The 20,008-nt window shown below is 39.6% G+C and overlaps 1 protein-coding gene and 1 long non-coding RNA gene across 4 annotated transcripts; one reads left to right on the forward strand and one right to left on the reverse strand.

The window, feature by feature from the left end:
• The first annotated feature begins 1,762 nt into the window (after positions 1 to 1,762).
• LOC122330602 lies at positions 1,763 to 12,923 on the forward strand. Of its 3 annotated transcripts, none has more exons than XR_006248039.1 (4): positions 1,763 to 1,777; positions 2,021 to 2,100; positions 10,190 to 10,640; positions 12,077 to 12,923. It is a non-coding gene; the product is annotated as an uncharacterized LOC122330602 (long non-coding RNA). The 3 variants fall into 3 exon arrangements; XR_006248038.1 differs by lacking the exons at positions 1,763 to 1,777; positions 2,021 to 2,100 and adding exons at positions 8,827 to 8,884; positions 9,678 to 9,869; XR_006248037.1 differs by lacking the exons at positions 1,763 to 1,777; positions 2,021 to 2,100 and adding an exon at positions 8,489 to 8,884.
• A 2,436-nt stretch (positions 12,924 to 15,359) lies between these two features.
• Positions 15,360 to 19,707, reverse strand: dusp6 (dual specificity phosphatase 6). Its single transcript, XM_043227756.1, has 3 exons — positions 18,834 to 19,707; positions 17,672 to 18,106; positions 15,360 to 17,069 (listed from the first exon to the last, which is right to left on the reverse strand). The coding sequence occupies exons 1-3, from the start codon at positions 19,231 to 19,233 to the stop codon at positions 16,756 to 16,758; spliced, it is 1,149 nt and encodes a 382-aa protein (XP_043083691.1). The 5' UTR covers positions 19,234 to 19,707; the 3' UTR covers positions 15,360 to 16,755.
• Positions 19,708 to 20,008: the final 301 nt, after the last annotated feature.

Raw genomic sequence — 20,008 nt, forward strand, 5'->3', positions numbered from 1 at the left:
GAACCGCAGCTCTGACCCTCATCCAAAGGGTCAAATGACACCCTGACAGGAAGATTAGGTGTTCCATTTGTTTACCAAAAAAAGCCTTTTTTTTTTCAGGAAAATCGCCTCAGTCAGCTTTAGCGAATCCATTCATTCTCTCTATTTCCACTCTCTCCGTTTGTAACTTGTTGACTAATGACTTAATGTGCAGGATGTTCGCAGTAGTTCATTAATAAATGTCTACACCAATGAATCACCTCTCACAAAAGATTACTTAACTGTTAAGAATTGATGTGACACAATGAAACCTAAATAGAGGTCATACAAGACCAAACCCTCTGAGGCAGTAAAACCCAATCTGCAGCTGTAAAGTGTGTTCTCCTCTTGCTGTGAAAGCTAATGAATAGCCGCATTTATCTGGTGGTCATGCGGACCTCGACAGAAAACAGTAGCCGTTATATCTGGTCTCCTCTTTTTATCTCATGATACCGTTTGTGCAGAAGACGAGGAAGCGCATAAAGCGTGAGAGAGAAACTTTCTCTAGGATGTTTTATTTTTAGTTCATGTCAAACTGTTTATTCTCTAGGTTTGTTGCCTGAAACGATCATTCTCACAAGGACAAATGGGGTTATGTTGGAAAATACAGCAGTGCTGTGACTAAAAAAAGACTGTGGTAATCAAAAATTGTATTTTTACCTTGGTGTTGTACGCTATGTCCAAACCAGATCCAACGTGAAGATGTGTCTGGGGATACAGCGCGCGATCGGTTTAGACCGATTCGACTTTTACGAGCTGATTCTTTTTCTAGTGAATGATAATAATGAAAAATGAAAAAAAAAATCAGCGTAGTCAGATTAAAATCGCTGCTGTAAAACCGGTTCTTTTTTAGCTAATCAAAAACACACAGCGCAGCATGTAGCGTTGTAGTTAGACTCCTGAACGAATAACTCGTACGAACCGATTCTTTTTTATTGAATCAAAATCAGTAACGTTACTGACTGACTGTTCATATCGCGATGCGTAGAGTCATAAACACACCAGGCGTTTGTCAGCAGTATTCTACAAATGTTACTGACTAAAATTCTTAAACAGTACATTATTAAATACAATTCACTTTACAATTTCACATTATAGCCTGCACCGTGCGTTTTGTTAGCGGTATTTATAAATATGTCTAAATAAAGCAATTAGCTTATCGAATTGCATTTAATATAAAAGTACTAAATGGCTCTAAATAGTTTTACATGTTATCCTTACAAGTAGGTACTCAAAATAATCATTAAAAATAATATTGCAAGAAAAAAAAAGCATTTGTCCTAGAAGCTCCAGATGTGCGTAATTATTACTTTTAGTCAGATTCACAGTTCAGCGAGATTTTAAATGTGTGGAATCCACAGCATGCCACATATTCAACCTCAGCGAGTCAAGTCAGTGTGTTCCTATAACACAGCGTGAAGGAATCTGGCTCATCCCTTTAACTTCACATTGATCAAACCTGAAAAGACCTTTCTAATGTGACCAAACAGTCATTGTTCTGCACCAGGTGTTCGGCCTCCTGAGTGCTCAACAAGAGCAAGGTCACCTGGTTCACGTCCGGCAGAGCAGAAAAAGACGTGATGGCACCTGTTTGTGAAGGTGTGTCATCACTTCTCTGGAAACTTGATTATTGTGATTGTGGTTTTAAAATCAACACCCACAAGACCAAACCTGCCACCACTCCCTGCTGAACAAATACCTTGCTCAAACATATGTAATCATTTTATATTTTATTTGGTTTGTTCACGAATGGAAGGATGTGAGTGATCTACTGTTTTCCATTTACATCTCATGACTTAATATTTAGACAAAAAATTAGTCAAGGCCATTTCCTAATTCAGACACCAGCCTTTTAACTCATTGATCTAATCTAATTTAAGCGCATCTGGCTTTTAACAACTCTTCGGATTAAGAGATTCTCTATTTCCAATGCACTCTGGTGCTAATGTGGAAACTGGATCCCTGTTTTCTTTGTTAATGGGGGTAAGGGCTGTGTGTCCAGGTTATGCAACCGATGGCTGGTTTTCTGTCATCAATCACTCTAAGCCTGGCTGGACTGCCTGTGACCTTCACCCAAACTAAGTAAGTAGTCCATTTGAGACTTGTGTTAGAGCATAATTGATATGCTTGGGAGCTACTGTTTTTATGCCGTTGAAGTGTGACGTTGCCTCTGATGTTGATTGGAAATGCATTCTGTGTTCTTGCTAATGTATGTTTAGGCCCAGAAAATTAAAGCTGGACCACTGAAAATGCATTTTAAAGTTTGGCTTCGCACAAACATGTTCAAACCTACTAATAAAGAAGCTAAATGAAACACATAGCAACCTAGGCTAACCAAAACTCTCCCTTAGGCTGGCCTTTTTGAGCAGGCAACTGGTTTGGTACTTCAAAGAATACCATGGTACTGCCATAGTATATTTCCAGAACTCCTGTTAATGCCAAGCACTGTAACTGAAAAAATACTACAAAGGCTTCAGAGGGTAAGTCAAATATGATCGCTCATAGATTTTTTTCACCTGCCACTTATTAAAAAATGTAAACAATTTTAAGTACCATCACTTTTTCAGCTTAAATGCTTCACATATTTTTTTAATGTAACGATTTTAATCGTAATTGGAGTTTATTTGTTCAAATATGACTTTTTTTTTCACCTGCCACTTATTAAATGTAACAATTTTAAAGTACTCATTCAGCTTCTGGTCACTTTATCAATAGCCCTGAATGAAAACTGTAACTAAACACATAGAAAGTCAGCCCATCACACTTCTTCTTTCAATCACACACTCTTTCTAATTATTCACTCCATCATTGTTCCTGTTTAGCCGCCCTGTTATTGCCACCAGACTGGAAATTGCTGGCTAACAGTTGTTTATTACAGAGGAAACCCGTCCCACTCCCCTCATCTCCGGCGAAAACATTCTTGTGCGTCCATTAAAGACTGTAGTGGCGTTTATGTGGAGGTCTTTGTAGAGGCTCCTGTGGTTTTGCCTCGTAACAGCTTCACCCAGCCATCCTCTACTTCATTAAATAGCTGAACCGCTCCATCCAAAAGGGCCTCTAGCAGACTAATGCATCCCCCTCTGTCCTTCCTTCCTGCCTTAGCTGATTAGCGCTGGACACTCTCTTTTATTGACCTCACAGCTAGCAGGCCAGGCAACAGCACCTCTACTTCTCATTAGCACCCACGTAATATAAACATTTTCCTCAAGGTCGGGCTAAATAAGCCCCACAACGCACAAACACACATGCCAGTCAACTTTTAGTTGCCTGTTCGCATAGTTTTATGATAACCGGAGGAGGTGGCGTGGCTGTTTCCTGTCTGGGGTATCGTAAAAAGCCTCATTTTCTATCACATTTGTTCTGTCTCCAGACTAAAGGTCACGAGGGCTCATGCAGGCCCCAATAAATGTAGGTGAATGCCTGTTAATCTGTTAATGTGGCGGCAGAACCGGAATTTGGCTTCAGTTGTTTAGTGGAGAATTAAGCACTTTTTAGGCTGTACCGATGGCAACTTATAGCTTTAGAGCAAAACTTCTGTTAAGTGTTTGTGGAGCAAGATTGCCAGTGAAGCTTTTTAGTGTATTAGACCTGCGAGACAGATCGTGACTGTGGGATCGCAGAAACATAGAACTGGCACACAGATGCTGCGGTGACAGCTACAATGTTATTACCACCTTCTCAACACCCCCGAGTCTTTCCACTTCCTCCCGTACCGCAATTCAGCCGTTCTGTTCAAAATCTTTAGGAGTTTACACAATGTTTCACAAAATATGATCATCTTTTGCAGATTTATTCCTGTGATACAAAGCTGAACTTGCAGAATCATCAGGACAGTTTTTAATGTCACACGATCCTTCAGAAATAATTTCAATAATAATATTTCTGTAGAAACTACATGAATAAAAAGAACCAAATTTATTTGAAATATCATGTCTTACTGTCACTTCTGGTCAGTTTAACGCATCCTTGCTGAATAAAAGCATGAATTTCTTTGAAGCAAACAAACACACAAATATTTAATAATAGCACACCTATTGTTATGATTTCAAACTCTTTTGTGAGAGTAATGCCTTTTGGTTAGCTATTTACCGTAACACCATCGATTTGATGAGTGTCTTAAGCGTTTTTTGGTCACACCGTGTTCAAACAGGAAGCTTGTGAGCTGTCATTTATTAAAGGACCAGCGCCGGCACATTGACACATATCTGATGTTACCGGGAATCTGTTTGTATGTCTTTTAAGAAAAAAACTTTACAAAATTTTCCAGTCAAATGGGCCAGGTGCCACCAGGGTTGTCAGCGCAGCTCAGAGGGTAGATGAAGGTGCGTGTTCATATACGTCCTCTGTAACACTTCCTTCCCTCATGCCCCCTTCATGAACCCCAGATAGGAGTGTGATATGGTGAGCAGCTGGCATACCTTTCAGCGACACGTTTACAACGTGCTTGCCACCACTTCGTGCATTCCAGCTCTTGCACAGAGCATAAGCACAGAACACACACATGTGCAAACGCAAGTATACCAATGCACCAGACAGACTACTTGCACTGAAGGTTTTTGAATGCATGAAATGCAAAAAAAAAAAAAAAAAAAACCTTGAAAAGGTAATTCAATGATTCAGTGACATTTTGAAAGAGTCCACGTGCTCATGAGGGCTTTTTATACAAAAGAAATGCATGGCCAAACAAGCCTGTAAGGTTTAAATTTAATTCAGTTTCATTTAATAAACAAATAAATATATTTAGGCCATTTTTCAGGGCACCCAAGGCTTTGAATACATAATGATAAACAATAAATACATTAGTTAGTTATATTAGCTGGAATATGTAGTGATATTAGTTTGGAAATAAACTAGATAGAAAATAATTAGATATGGGTTGATAGATAGATCATATTATTATATATTCCAAAAATCATTGGGTTGTCATAAATAAACAAATAATTTCTATTACACACAAATGTGTGAAAATGTTTATAAATGTGTGAAAATGTTTATATTTTTATTTATATTTAATTTCATATAAATCATATATACACACATAAATATTTATCAAGTATTATGTAAATATTATGTAAATACAAACCTTTATTTTGAATGAAATTACTATAGTATCACCATTTATTTATTTTGAAGAAAATTCTTTTTGTTTATGCTATTTTAATGACAACCCAAGGCTTTGTAATACATAATTATACTCCAAATATCTATTTTTTAAACGTCACATATTTATGTATTTATTTGCGCTATTTTTCATCGCATCCCATTTATTTTGAACATATAGTGATATTTGATAGATCTGACAGACAGATGAATCATTTGTATGAAGGATCAGAGTAATTTTTGTCAAAGATGTAAACGATTGGAAGCTCGATCTTGTGGTTTTTTTTTTTCCACGGTCACGGTCTCATCGGATGTGTAATGCTGGATGTTCTGCTAGAGCGGGCTGCTCTTATCTCTTTGAATCTCTCTGTCAGATTTTTTAACTTGAAACTCAAAGGTGACCCTTTGACCCCGGCTGTCAACCTCGCTGGCCCCCAAACCCTTCCCTCGGCTTCTTTGAAAGGAACTTGACAAGAACAACAACTGCGGTCATCACTTAGGAATTCCCAACCCTTGACCTTCCTGCATTCATCACAATGGTCCGAGGCGAGTGTCAAGAGTCGCACTTTCAAGTCGCCGCGACTTTCCGTGCTTAAACGTTTGTGGATATTCGACTTCTCGGACTTGCAAACGTGACACGCTCTGTACATTCGGGAACACTGTCCTGATTCAATGTCTTCGGGCTTTGTTCCGCATCGCTCTTTCTCTTTTTCATCGCTCTCTCCCATCCGCATTATAAGAGACCCCTGAGAGGAGCAAAGGGGGAGAGAAAGAAAGAGAGCAGAAGACTGGAACAAGGCGAATGGATAGAAGGAGGTTATTGTGGAAAAAGGGATTACTGCCCGGCATTGTCCTGCCTTAATCCCACCATTTTACTATCATTTAACACCTTTCAATGGCGGCCCCCCACTTCCCATCCTCCTCCGCACACACAATCTGCTCTCAACCTCCCTCCTCAGACAGCGTGAAATCTGTTATTCAGCCCAGGTCAAGCGGGAGGGGGGGCTGGGTGTTGGGTGGGGTGACAAGTATGGGGGTGTGGGGTGTTTCGGGGGACGTCCGGCCGTTTTCTGACCCCAGCTTCATCTATTCTCCACGGCTCGGCTCAGGGGCCCCATAACCCCCTTTGTTGAGATTGATGGCCTGCTGTTGTAAGAGAAACCAACACTCTGCTCAAACAAGCATACATGGACATTACTGACTCGTGACGCCATTCATGGATGTATCCCAAATAATGTTCTTGTCTTTTTTCCAAGCAAGTGCTTTTCGTGACTTTCACTATGTAACTGAGATGATATACTATATAATTTATACCGTAAGTAGTTTCTTTAATTTAAGTCGAGTTTCATTTCTGCCAAGTGTATAGCATTCTGTTGTGGTAATGGCATTTTAAATATTTTAGGTAATAAATTAATAACTAATATATTTATAATTATTTATTTAGACTTTTCCTTTGTCTTCTTCATTCTCTACTACTGACGTATCCTTAAAAACAAAATGTTATATGTATAATTATACTATTATGTAATAAATATTATCTAAATTTAAAAATGCTATTTTTACGTTTTTATTGTTAACTAAAACAATTACCAGAAGTGAAATGAAATATTTTCAAGTAATGAAAAGTGAAATTAAAAACAAATAAAAAAAATCATAATATTAATAAACACTAATAAATACTAAATAATACTAAAACAAATGGGATTTCCGCACAATAAATATCAAAATGGCTTGTAAGAATATATTTCCTAGTTTTGGAATGGATTTTCATAGTTTATGATTGAAAATCTAGGATAAAATCTATAAAAGAATAAAAAGATAAAAGAATTGTCAAAAAAAAAAATTGGCCCAAATGAATGTTTCATTTGGCCCAAAAATATTTAATTTAGCCCAAATGAATGAATGAAAGGTTTTAATAAAAGTTTCTGCCCACAGCATGGAGGTCATAAAGGTCAAAGAAGTAGAAGCAGACAGGGAAGACTGCTCTACAGGTAGCCTTGAAGCTGGTGGTAAACCGATCAATCCCTTTAGCCACTTGAAAAGAACTCATTTTCCCCCATATATCCATCCATCCATCCATCCTTCCTCTCCACGCCACCCTCCTTCTGAGTAAAAGCGCAGCTGTCATTTGTAGTTGTCAGTTTTCCCGCCCCCTGCGAGCGCTCTGGGGGCCGCTCCTGGGCCGGGGGGTGGGCCAGAGCTGGAGGGAGGGAGGAGATGTGGGGGAGACTGAACAGGTGCTGCTCCCCCTTCGCTTTCTCTGGAGTCCGTCCCTTCCTGCGTCCTGAGGAGAGGAAGTCAGGACTCTGCTGAAGGGATTAGAGCTCTGGATCAAACGAAGAGTGGCCATTCTCTCTCTGTCTGTGAGGCAGACCAAAGAACTGGTCGACACTTGCACTGCGCCACAACAACAGGCAATGATTGGTTCACTAATTACAACATGCTGGTGTATTTATCTTATGTTTGACAGGCACTTTTTACTCAAAGTAACATGAATTCGGGGGATGCATTGTAGAAATTCCCTCATGGCCTTGCTGCTGCTAGAGCTAGAGTTTTTTGGAGTTTTGGCTAATATTATTTAGTGAATGATATAAAGGATTCATAGATTTATTCCAGTGAATCAGTTTGTTTGGATAGTTTAGGTAAATTAATCTTTCACATAAACAGATTCAACGATTCAAAACTTTGCACAGAAGGATTTTTAGAAAAATACTTAAATAGTATAGTTAAATAATATTTAAAGTCAGGTTAAAAATACTATTACATATACTATTATGGGTGTATTTTTTATTAGTTTAACTTCTCAAGTTGAATGCTTTTAGCTTTTAAAACTTGTAAATATGTGTATATATTTATCTATTTTTATTCTTTTTTTTGTGACTGTAAAGTGACTGTAAAAACTATTTCAAATAATAACTCTCCAATTAATAATTGTCACGGGTGTGATAAGCAGGAGAGCACACAACGAGTATAAATGAAAATAAAGCGTTTTAATCTACTCAGATGATGAAATAAACAATATAAATACAGGTAGTCAGGAAAGGCAGATAAGACAAAATCACACGCACATAAAGACGAGATCGGACCAACAGAACTGAAATCACAGGACTTAAATACACCGGGTAAAACACTAAATTAACTACACACAGGTGAAAACGCTAAGACAATTAACTAAAAGTAGGTCAAACGGAACACATGGCACACGACAAAAACAATAACAAAGTCCAGAGAACGTGACAATAATAAAGTTAAAAATCCTAAAAAGTAGGCCAAATGTTTCAAATTTTCTTCAAAAATGATATAAAATGTTTCTTATATTGACTAGTAGTGTATATTTATGCACATACTGCCAAGTAGTTTGTTTCAGTGTTAATGTTTATTAGTAGCGTATTGTAGCCAGCTACTTTTCAAAAGAGTAACTCTACTGTAGTTGAACTGCTTATTAAATTACGATTAGCTTAAATTGCCCCACCATTTCTAAATACCATTACTAACAGCTTTTGTGAGAAGGAAATGTAAAAATCTTTCGGTAATTTAGTTTGTTTTTGAATAATAAGCCTTGCTAGAACAACATTTCTTTCATGTTTGCCACCAAAAGATTAGCTTTGTTGTTAACCTCCAAAAGATGAGCCATGGGACAAACCCATCAAAGTATTACGATGGCAATATCCTGACGCCAGCAATAAACCTGAGAAGAAAACAATGGCAGAAAAGGACGTTAGCCTCGCCTTTGCCTCGAGTGAATTTCGGACAGGTTGAATGAGAGGTCAGAGCAATTTAACACCACTTCGCTCAAAGTGGAAGGTCAGGCTCGGGCAGGTGTTGGTCAGTTTATAGAAGAGCGTCTGCATTCTGTGTGTGTTTGTGCAGGACAGGAAAACAAAAGTGCTATGCTAGTAACTAGCAGTGCAGGTATTAGCGATAGGAAGCTGGAAAGTGAGAGATATTGGATGGGGGTGCTTCGGTTGAAACAGAAATACGACAGCTAGCATCAGTGTTTTGGCATGTGGAGGGGAGGAGGTTTGAGCAGTGTTGGGTTTCACAATGACTGGCATCCTGAAAAGAGAGAGAGAGAGAGAGAGAGAGAAAAAAAAAACGGTGGTTATTCTCAACGCTAGCTAGCTTCCTGTTGCGGCTCCGGGTTTCTGTGTGTGTTTGTTTGAGCTTGTTTATGAGGATGTTTCTATGACACTAGGATGTTAGTGAGTCATTTAGGGCCAGTGTGAAGTTTCATTCTTAGTTTGCGTGTCTCTGTGTGAGTGTGTGTTGCAAAACTAGCTTATTTAGCCATTAAACGATTTGTCACGGTTAAGTTTATGCCCGTCGTAACTCTACCTCCGATTGCATGTTTTTCAAGCCTGCAGGGATGTCATTTGTAAATATGGTTTTGTACAGTAGATCCAATAAGAGTCGTACTGTAGATAAAAGTCGAAGCTTTGCTGAAGTGCCTTAAATTATAGAGCAGTGTATCCATTTTAGTGTTTGCAGAGTCTCCATTAAAGGTAGAAAGGACAGGGCTAAAAGGAACATATTGATTGTAATGTGTTTCCTGTTCTTAGCTTTCACTCTGGTGTCAATCCTCAGAGAGAACACAGTGTTCTGACAGACTGTGTGTGTGTGTATATATATATATATATATATACACAACAGTCAGCTCAGTCACTGAGCTGAGACAAAGTTGCATCACAAAATCATCAGGAAAAATAAGTTAAGAAAATGAGGACTGCAAGTAGCACATAACTGTAATTTCTGTAAGTTATATAATAAATATTTAAAGTATAAGTATATAATATATATCAGTACTCCTCTGTCTCTTTTTATGATTTGATATTTATGATTTGTTTTATTGTATTTCAATAGAAAATACAAAAGTAAAAAAATATATAAATGTTAAAGCATTATATTTATAGCATTATATTATAAAGTAAATGAATATTAAATTAGAATCAAAAAGAAAATTATGAAATGTGATGGGGAAATTAGCTTAATTGGTTACAAAGCTAGTGCGAAAAATGCTGTTCTGAAAACAGGCTTTTTGCTAAATATAGTTTCTTATTTCTCTCCATTTCAGTGTGAAGTTTGACCCAGGTTTCCTGCGATTCAGGCCAGGTATGTGCGTAGTGAGTTTATAAACATCTGGATTATACCTTAGCGCGTATAATAACATATTTGGAAACACACTCGGTCCAGCCTCTACACTCCCAAAAGCAGTCCTTTCTGGAAATGACATGGTCTGCTCTGCCTATCTGGCAACGTTCATTCAAACAGAGACCGGTCCATTCAGAAGCCCAGAGTGCACTCATTCATGCTCAACACAAGCCCTGCCTTTGCTCTCTCTCTCTCTCTCACATTCACTTTCTTTATTTATTTATCTCCGAGTTTGCTTAGCAACCGTGCCGCAAAGTGAAGCACTGCAGCGGTGAGTCAACCTGCCGTCGTACTGACGAGAGATGGAAGGACAGATGATGCTGTCAGGCTGCAGACAAGGTGAAGGACTGGAGCCATCCACGTCTTCCGTTAAGGTGAGGTCACAGAGGTCAAATGCACAATGCGATTTGGGCCAGCAATTTATCTGGACCTTATTATCCTTTGCGAATTACCCGTTTGCAGGCACCTCAAATGCTGCCATCCTGAATTGTTTCACGCTCTCCCACTTCTTCTTTGCCCCAGTTCTCTCCCTCACTCATCTGTTCTCGTTTCTGAAGCATGAGACATATTAATCATTTCCTGGAGTGCAGCCACTCACAAGGCAGGTCTGAGCTCCTGTGATCTGAGTGAGTCTTAACTCACTTCCTGTGTCTGGTGCTGAGTGGGTGAGAGCCGTGTCACAGCACTGGAAACAGACAAAGATGCAGAGAGAATATAAATCTGCATGACAGCCTGTAGGTGTGTAACCCTGTACCAACTAATTAACTTTTATTTTAGGAGCAATATTTGGCCTCTGGTGTGGATTTTCTAGGGTATTTTTTGGTGTTTTTGACAGCATGTTTGTTATCTAACCATATTTATTTTGGTCAGATAAAAAAGAGTTAACTTAAAATCTCTTTATAATTATAGTTAAATATTAATTAAAAATTGATCACAAATTTTTCAAAAATGTTATAGTTTAGTACAATATTGTTATTTATTTAAACATATATAATATAATATAATAGCATTAGCAGACTTTGTAAACACCATATATATATTAATATATTTAAAATTTTCATAGTTAAATTTTCATGGTCAATATGACCATAGCGGTCTTCATTTATTCACGATTCATTTTTGAAGAGAATGCATCCCCATTCTGCCTAAATGTTTCTATGTTCGCACAAATCATTTGTGTTCCAGTTTCAACTACAGTAGAGTATAAGGGTTTTTATGAATCTTTGCAAAAAATCGTTCCTAATAATGTGCTAGTTAGCCAGTTTCAATGCTGAAGATTACAGTCTGCTCATCAGTCCTTCGAAGAGAGGGGCGGGGTCAGCAGAGCTCATTAGCATTTAAAGCAACATGGACTAGAATGGTTCGATGAATGTTAAAGTATGACTAATCATTAAGACCCTAAAGAATCATATAAACTTGGAAAATGGTCGATCCGTGACCACTTTAATGATAACATTTGCTTACAACAAGGCCAAAAACCTTAATTAAATCCCTATTACTAAACTAAAATGCGCAAACACTGAATAATAGACTTCAGAAGCCACACACTGTCCTATACAGCACATTTCTGTCTATCTTGTGTCACATTCAGCGGTGTTTTGTCACTGAACTCTTCAGTTCTGATCCTGGTGTGTCTGCCTAACAATGGTGTCTAATATTTGGGTCTAATACCTGGTTTGGAGGAGGTAGGTGGGTTGAGGCACAATGTTTTTGCTCTTTCTCACCATTTCTGTCTCTCTCCCCCTCACACATGTTATTTTTAAAGGCGCTTTTAAATGATAATGACTATTTTTACTCCTTTTCCATCAAGCCGCGTGGGCTCACACAGAGACAGCAGCGGATGATTCATATCGGCTGGAGTGCTCCTTTTGTGAACTGCTGCCGCCACATCTCTGCTGTAACATGGCCTTCATAAAGATGAAGCCACGAAGGGCCTTGAAATGGATGGAAGCAACACAAACAGGGAGCTGTAAGCTCTGGGCTGACATTCCTGCCGCGAATCTATTCATAGCCGGTGGAGAAACTCAAGGTTTAAATGTCTTTATTTCATTCGCGCATTTGTGCGATGAGAAGCACTTCGCGCAACCGTTAGCGGTTTCGTCCTGTCGCGAATTCAAATGTTTTGCTAATAACGTGAACACGCACACTTTTGGCTGTGGTGGATTAGACAATGTGGCCACAATTCGTCTCTAAATCAAACAGCAAACAGGAACGGAAAGAATCTTGTGGAGTTGTGTCGCGGAGAGACGCGCGTGGGCTGAGCGACAGAGCTCTTGTTTTGCCGCTGCTGAAGTCCAGAAGCGAGTGAAAACACACAAAAAAAGCTAATGCTTTATTTCCAAACAAAGCACTTCTATGTGGCGCTTCTTGGAAGACATTCCTCTCCAGCATTCCAGAGCGTGTGGAGGTGGAGGTCTCGACCACTGGCTCTGAGGATAATTAAGTTTGTAATTTTTAATGAAATGTCCCACCTACGCACTCTGAATGTCCTGAAACCTCTTTGTCTCTGTCTGCCTGGCTACCTCTCTCTACCTCTACCTCACATATATAAATTACATATAATATACAGTATATATGCGTCTTATATATTATGCATAAAAAACATCTCATATATTATTTATATGACTAGTTTTAATTTTTTTTTACATGTATTATTAATTTTGTATTATAATGTAATTATAATATATAATACATGGTACATTTATTTTACATATATTATACATTACAATAATTAATATTATTTACACACACACACACACGTATATATAAATATATAAAAATCTATAAATAATCTAAAAATCTGAATATTACTACTATGAACTATTAATGACCTATGATTTAATATATATGATTTAATACATAATAATAAATTTCTTAATAAAAAATGTTGTGTTGTTAAAATATGTTTTATATTCCCAACCCTACTGTACACTATACATTACATAATATTACAACTATATGCTCTATCAAAAGCGATAAAAAGTATTCTGAAGCCTCTTCGCATTCAATGCGAGTTTGAGATGGAGAGCAGGAGGTAAAGAGATCACTTTGCCAGGGGTGAGTTCTCTCCCCACGCTGGCGGAAGTTCTTACTCTCCATGTGGGTGGTTTGGAGAAGAGCCCGTAGCAGTTAAGTGTGATAACAGCGTATCCACTGTGCCCACTGTGCTGTTTACTCACAACACTCAAACTCTCTTCTGCCCTGCGCATAACCTCCAGGATGTTTAGTCTTGATAAACTGTTTATGGAAGAAAAGAAGGATGAGATAATAGATATACTACCATATTTCTTTCAAGTCAGTACACCTCCACCATGTTGACAGAAAAAGTACAGACGTGTCAGCTTTTTAATTGATATGTATGTACGTGGCAGCTCGAGTTACTCTCTTATATAAAGCTTCTTTGTGGCACGTTTCAAGAACCATTTTAGGTGAGATCCTTTATAGCATTAAAAATATTCTAGATGGCCATTTTAGATTCTAAAGAACTGATTTAGAATTTTGTTTCCCGCTCTTTAAAGTTTTTCTGCGTGTAGAACATCTAAAACCTCTTTCCGGAGCCTTTTGTGCAATGAAACGTTTCCATGGATGATGGAGGTTCTTCACAGAAGCGTAGATGTGAATAAAGAAGTAACTTGGTTATAATTTAAACAGAAAATCACCTCACCGGTGGAGGAAGGGGGTGGATCAAACCATCTGTTTCAGCCCAAATGATTGTGTAGTTACGCACCTGCCCGTTAAAAGTGACTGACAACAGACGAGGTCATCTAGCCAGGGGTGGCCTTCTCTACTGCAGCTCACACAAGCACACAAATGGAAGAGTGCAGCTGGTGAGCAGGGAGGAGGTGGGCGGATGATGGCTGACGGGAGGGTTCGGAGGAGGGTGGTGTTGGGGTCACTGGAACTTGAGCACCGGAAATTGCTGGGCATGTTGGCAAATCCTTCACAGCGCAGTCTGTCACAAGAGGACGACAGGGACTGAAACCCTTCACACAGGATTAGCACACTGGCCAAGTATAGTCACAATCTGTTGGGTTTATTTTCACCGCTTAAAAGACTTACAGACCTGTAACAGTAATACTAGGACAATAGATACTGAGACACATGTTGTCTTAAAACCATTGTGTCTTGGTCGCTAACATGCTGTTACATGTAATTAAATAGAAATTGTAATGTAATTACATTTAATTGTATTTATTTATGTATGTGCATGCAATATATATATATATATATATATATGTGTGTGTGTGTGTGTGTGTGTGTGTACATACATAAATACATACACACACTTTAGTCTAATTAAAAACTGATTAAAAAGCCGTGACAAAAGCAGCTGCATTTTATATTATTAGAAGTAAACATAAAATAAATACATAGAAAACATAAGTAATAGATTATAAATAAAGTTTATAAATAAATAAACTATGCGATTGCATTTAATAATATATTAATTTCATTTTAATATTAATTTAATATTCTATTATCCATCTATGTATCTATCCCTTTTTTTAATATATATCTTTATATATATTACTAGAGTGTCTAATATGAGGAAATCCATTCTAATACTACTCCTACTCAGTGTTGGCAGATGTTGTGGAATAGATCGTTATTATTATAACAACAATACACAGCTATTTTGCCATCAGAAATAATAATTACTCATTTTAACCCTATTTCTTACTCCCACACAGGGATTATCCTTTTATCTGATGTATGCAAAAGCCAAGGGTGTCAGGTTGCAGCCTGTTTTGCCAAGACTTGCTTTTAGAGCAGAAGCCTGATCTCCTGTCAGGAAGTGCTGCAGGCGGGGACATTTCGCTCTAACCAGCCCGTACCTGGAAATACCAGCCTGTCCGCATGGAAAGTTGTTTTGCTCACTTAACAACACTGAGCAACACTTTATTCAAAGGAACTTGTATTCTCATTCTGCATCAAAGTTTAATGTAGTCTTTGAATCAGTGGTTAGCAGTAACTCTGTCAACTGAAGATTAAATATTATTGTGAATATCTATAATTCTGCTACGTATAAAACCAATATACGTCCCTTATTATTCTTATTTTCAAGTGAGGCAAAGAAAACAGAGAGACATTGATAAATTTGAATAGACAAAATAGCAATTTATTAATAACTTATCATTTCTTTACATTCGTAGCATTGGGGGGAGTGGTTTTGTAAAACAGCCCCTCCCCCCAACCAGGCCTTCGCTTTGAGGGGGAAACAAAACCCTCCTGAAAACCATCACTTTTCTCACAAAAAATTGCATGTCACAGAACTTCCCTGAACAGGAGACACAAATGTTCTCCCAGCTTTGTCAACACAGACCTCGAATCTTTGCACACACACAAAAAGAAAATCAGAGTTACTTGCTTCAGTTCTCCGACGTCCCCAGAAAATGTACAAAAAAACGAGTAGTATAAAGGCGTGTGGGTCCTAAATGGGCATGCATCTGAAACCCCGCCGAATAGCATTCGAGGAATGCCTCGTACACATACAAGTTCGGACGACCCCTCTGAACGTGCAAGCTCTTGCGGTCAAGTCCGCTAAAAAAGTACTGATGAAAAGAAGAAGCTTATGGGAACTGCTCTGAAAGGTTACCGCACAATAACACTCTTATGTACAGAACTAAGGCAAGAGAATGACAACTTTGATTGGTGATGGTGGTTAAAAGGCTGAGGAAGGCGGAATCATTCCGTAAAGCAAAAGTGGAAATATATTATACATATACACATTGCAAAAACCTGTTCAAATTTTTGGCATTTAACTCGTCGATAAAGATAATATTGATCGATATTCAGTTTGTTTACATGAAGAGGACGAAAAAAGGAGAAGAAAAATCTACAGCCGTTCCTTTAAAACAGGTATATTCTAACTACGGCAAGGCTTACCGATATCTTAATATACACATGTATAAATGTTTCAAAAATTTCTCCACACAAATAAGTTGGAGTACAGTACACTCTGCCATCATTACCGAAGGGAAGTCTCGTCCCAAAAACAGGCAAGTCTTCATTGAAGACAGAAGAGCACACCTAGAAAACGTCAAGGTGCAAGTGCTAAACAAAACAAATATTTGGAGTATTTGTCGTTGTTCAGTTCCAGTCAAGTCTCTTTGGCACACCAGCCCCAATATATCGGACGATCTTTCCATTTCCACAGTCTTTCCATGCTTGAATATGTATATATACGGAGAAATATATATATCTATATATCTATATATATATATATATATATATATATATATATATATATATATATATATATGGTTGTGTATGTATGTATGTATAAAACAAACTACTTTAAAGAGTCTTGGAGATATAGAGTCACATGATCTCTCTCCGTTAAACAGCAGCGTAGAAGCTCTGGGCAACCGCATGCCCCATCAGTGGCTACTCTGGTCGGCCGTCATCTCATGCCAACATCAATAACGTCAGGAACCCCTCGACAGGCGTCGAAATAAACTCACGTTCGATTCGAGTCAGGACGGGACCTCACGTGGACTCGAGAGGGTCCAGCTGGAAAACGTTGTGATTGGTCGGCGTGGTGAAGTACAACGGCTGGGTCGGAGCTGCTACTCTGTTGTCGCACGGGCTCTTGAGTCCCAACGTGCGCTCAAAGTCCAAAAGTTGGCCCATGAAGTTAAAATTGGGCGAGATGTTAGACTTCTTCATTTTGACTATGTCGTACGCGTCGTTCATGGACAGGTTGAGCTTCTGCATGAGGTACGCTACCGTTACGGTGACCGAACGGCTGATACCGGCCAGGCAGTGAACGAGAACGCCACACTTCTGTCCGCGGGCCTCATCTGAGGGGGGAAAAAAAAGATGAGACGGTTAGTTAACTGACTTATGAATATGCAATTGTACATAAGCTCGGTTGTCAGAATTCATTACTGTCCCAGCATTGACAAAAGGGGCCTCATTCAGCAGGATTTCTAGTGCATGACTGCAGGCTCAGAGCAAACAACCCGGCCATTTTCTCAGGGAACGTGACGTGGAAATGGGCTATTAAGGTTAATCAAATGATCCTTCCGCTTGCCAGGTTACTCGACAATGGTACCATTTGGGCGTGTAAATGTAGAAGTCATGGCAGCGCCCTGTCAAGGCTAACAGGATGTCAACACTGCCCTGTAAATGGTCCTCATTGTGTGGCGAAACATTGCTCTGTCCTAGATTACTTTCAATGCTGCTTGCTTCCTTCCTGTTGAGCTCAAATTACCGCCTCCCCCCTTCGTCTCCCGTTTCATCATAAGCCTTTGTGTCACAATTGCACAACCGCGGGATATGTTACTATGCAAACAATAAAAAATCTGTTTGGTTTCAAAACACTGAAAGGACCCGGTAGGTTTAATCAAAACTGGGACCGAATGAAAAGCAAATTAAAGCAACAATAACTGCGTTTGCTTACCAATAAAGCTGATGGCTTCTGGGAAAAACTGTGAAAGATTTTGGCTCCAGTGATCGGAGATGGGAATCTGCTTGTACTTGAACTCGCCGGCGTTCTCGAACATGTTAGGAAGATTAGGGGTCACGTTCAAGATGTACTTGATGCCAAACTCCTCCAGGATATCCAGGTTGGTCGAGTCCTTTGCGCAGCCCAGATACAGATGCGGCAGGATCTCCACGGGGAACGAGGGCTGGGGGTTGGAAAGAGGGCTGCCGTCCGAGTCGGTGGCGCTGCTTGGGTCTCGGTCGATGTCGGACTCGATGTCCGAGGAGTCGGAGCTGATCCGGAGCCCTCCGAGACCCAGGACCTGGGAGGTCGGTGAACTGCTGCTGGAAGAACCGTCGAGGTTCGTCTCGCACATTGTGGGAAATTCAGCTTGAAATTTGCTGAAGCCACCTGTAAAGTTAAAAATATGTTTAAAATTCATGCCTTAAAGCCAACCAAATATTTTTATACGAGTACCCATATTTTACATTTACAAATAATGACTAACATTTTTTTTTAGTTCACAAAAATAATTTTTAGATGCTAGTACTCTTTGTTTACCAGTAACTACTTGATTATTTACATTCCACTTAGATAATAAATCCAATAGATTGCGTATGTAGTGTACTCTAGTGTAAATTCCTATTGTTACTAGTCATGTTTTCGGTATGACTAGCTCTATTTTTAATTCCACTATAAAGAAGCCATTTAGAGGGAGTCAAAATGCAACTGCAACCAGTAAAACACAAAACATGGCGAGTATACGGAGATGTCTGCTTGTAAATCATAACTAGTTTCAAATAAATAATGACTAGTAATGTACATTTCAGTTGGAACACATACTAGTTGGAAGCATGGAGCACAAATTTGCTAATGTTAAAGGTAAATGGTGTTACTATTATCAATGGAACAGATCAAAACTAATGTTAATTAATAAGTCGCGAGTTACGAGTTACTAAATAAATACATAGCTTATTAGTACTTTAAGTATCTAGTGAATGGTTACAAGTGAAATTGAAAAACATGCTAGTCAGTACTTGTGAATGATTTAAAAATAAATTCAGGTAACGTTTTTAGTTGCAGTAAACCTAAAAAATACAGCAGGCAAAATCACAAAACGCGGTGGAAGTGAACGTACCCTCGAGATAGAAAGCCTTGTAGCCCTCGTCCTTCATTCTCCTGAGCAGTAAACCCAACACGGAGCCGCCGTCGATGTTTTCGTTCCACTCGCGGCTGTACTCGTCGTACAGCACGATAGTGTCCGTCTTGCACCTCCGCGCAAACCTCTCCCTGTCTTCCCCGTTGGAAAGCAGAGACTTGATGGGCAGGTTGCCCTTCTTGAGTCGCCGGAGCATGAGGCTCGGGATAGCCACGTTAATGGCCGTTTCGACGTGCGACGATTCGTAGAGCTCTTGCGCTCGGCAGTCCATAACGAGCAAACAGTCCCTGCGCGTCTCCAGCTGCTCCTTCAGCCACTCTACCGTCTTGCTTATGGCCATGACCGAATCCAACTGCACGGGTTTGAACTTATCGAGCATTAGTGAAATACGGTACGGCACCGTGAGACCTTAAACTGCGGAGAAGACGCGCTGCAAGAGGCCGTGGACGTTTCAGGCCTGGAGCATTGAAATTCTCAAGTCCAAGTCTCTTCTGCGCCGTCGAGATGATTAAAATCCTCGGGTTTTGCTTCGAGAGTCAAGCGCAGACCCGCTCTACTTCCAGCCCATTCATGCAACTGTGTGCATTTATCAATGACTCACACTAGCCAGTGAGTGCGCGAGCCACTGACGTTGTCTTCTCGTTATATAACCTCTTATCTCTCGCCGTCGATTTTCGCACGAATCGATCTAGATATCCAGCCGAATATCGATAGCACGCGCGACGTGCAAGCCAAACGCTTCGTAGCTTTATTTCCCTTCGAGATTTATCCCGGAGAAAGCAACGCTGCGTCCTCCTTCGCTCCAGTCCTAGATGCGCTCTCTGTCACCGCGAGCTAGTGAATGGATACAAGCGCGAGGCGTTTCAATGGATACATTATGTCGGCCAGCCAATCAGGAGGCGCCGAGCAAGCGTCGCCGTGGAAACGGGGCCGGATGGAACAGACTGTGTTGATGAATTGTTAATAAGTTTGTCATTCACAAAAACGGAAAGGAATTTCCGCTCCGGATCAGCGGAGTGCAAACAAACAGTAGAGAGGCACTGCGCGGGAAGGAAGGAGGAGTGCGAGTGTATTTGGTGAGGGGTCAATATACCTCATGCTCAGGTTACACACTTGAACTCCGTTTAGCCGCATTTCAGTTTCGTCCCGCTGCT

Source organism: Puntigrus tetrazona, chromosome 25, assembly GCF_018831695.1.
Source record: "Puntigrus tetrazona isolate hp1 chromosome 25, ASM1883169v1, whole genome shotgun sequence".
Taxonomy (NCBI): domain Eukaryota; kingdom Metazoa; phylum Chordata; class Actinopteri; order Cypriniformes; family Cyprinidae; genus Puntigrus; species Puntigrus tetrazona.

What these genes read in the sequence shown, in the direction of transcription:
- dusp6 (XM_043227756.1), bottom strand. Translation starts at nt 19,233, where the DNA reads ATGCTCGATAAGTTCAAACCCGTGCAGTTGGATTCGGTCATGGCCATA. An exon ending in CAAGGCTTTCTATCTCGAGG is followed by an intron (nt 18,107 to 18,833) that starts GTACGTTCACTT and finishes TTAACTTTACAG; the next exon opens with GTGGCTTCAGCAAATTTCAA. An exon ending in AGAAGCCATCAGCTTTATTG is followed by an intron (nt 17,070 to 17,671) that starts GTAAGCAAACGC and finishes TTCCCCCCTCAG; the next exon opens with ATGAGGCCCGCGGACAGAAG.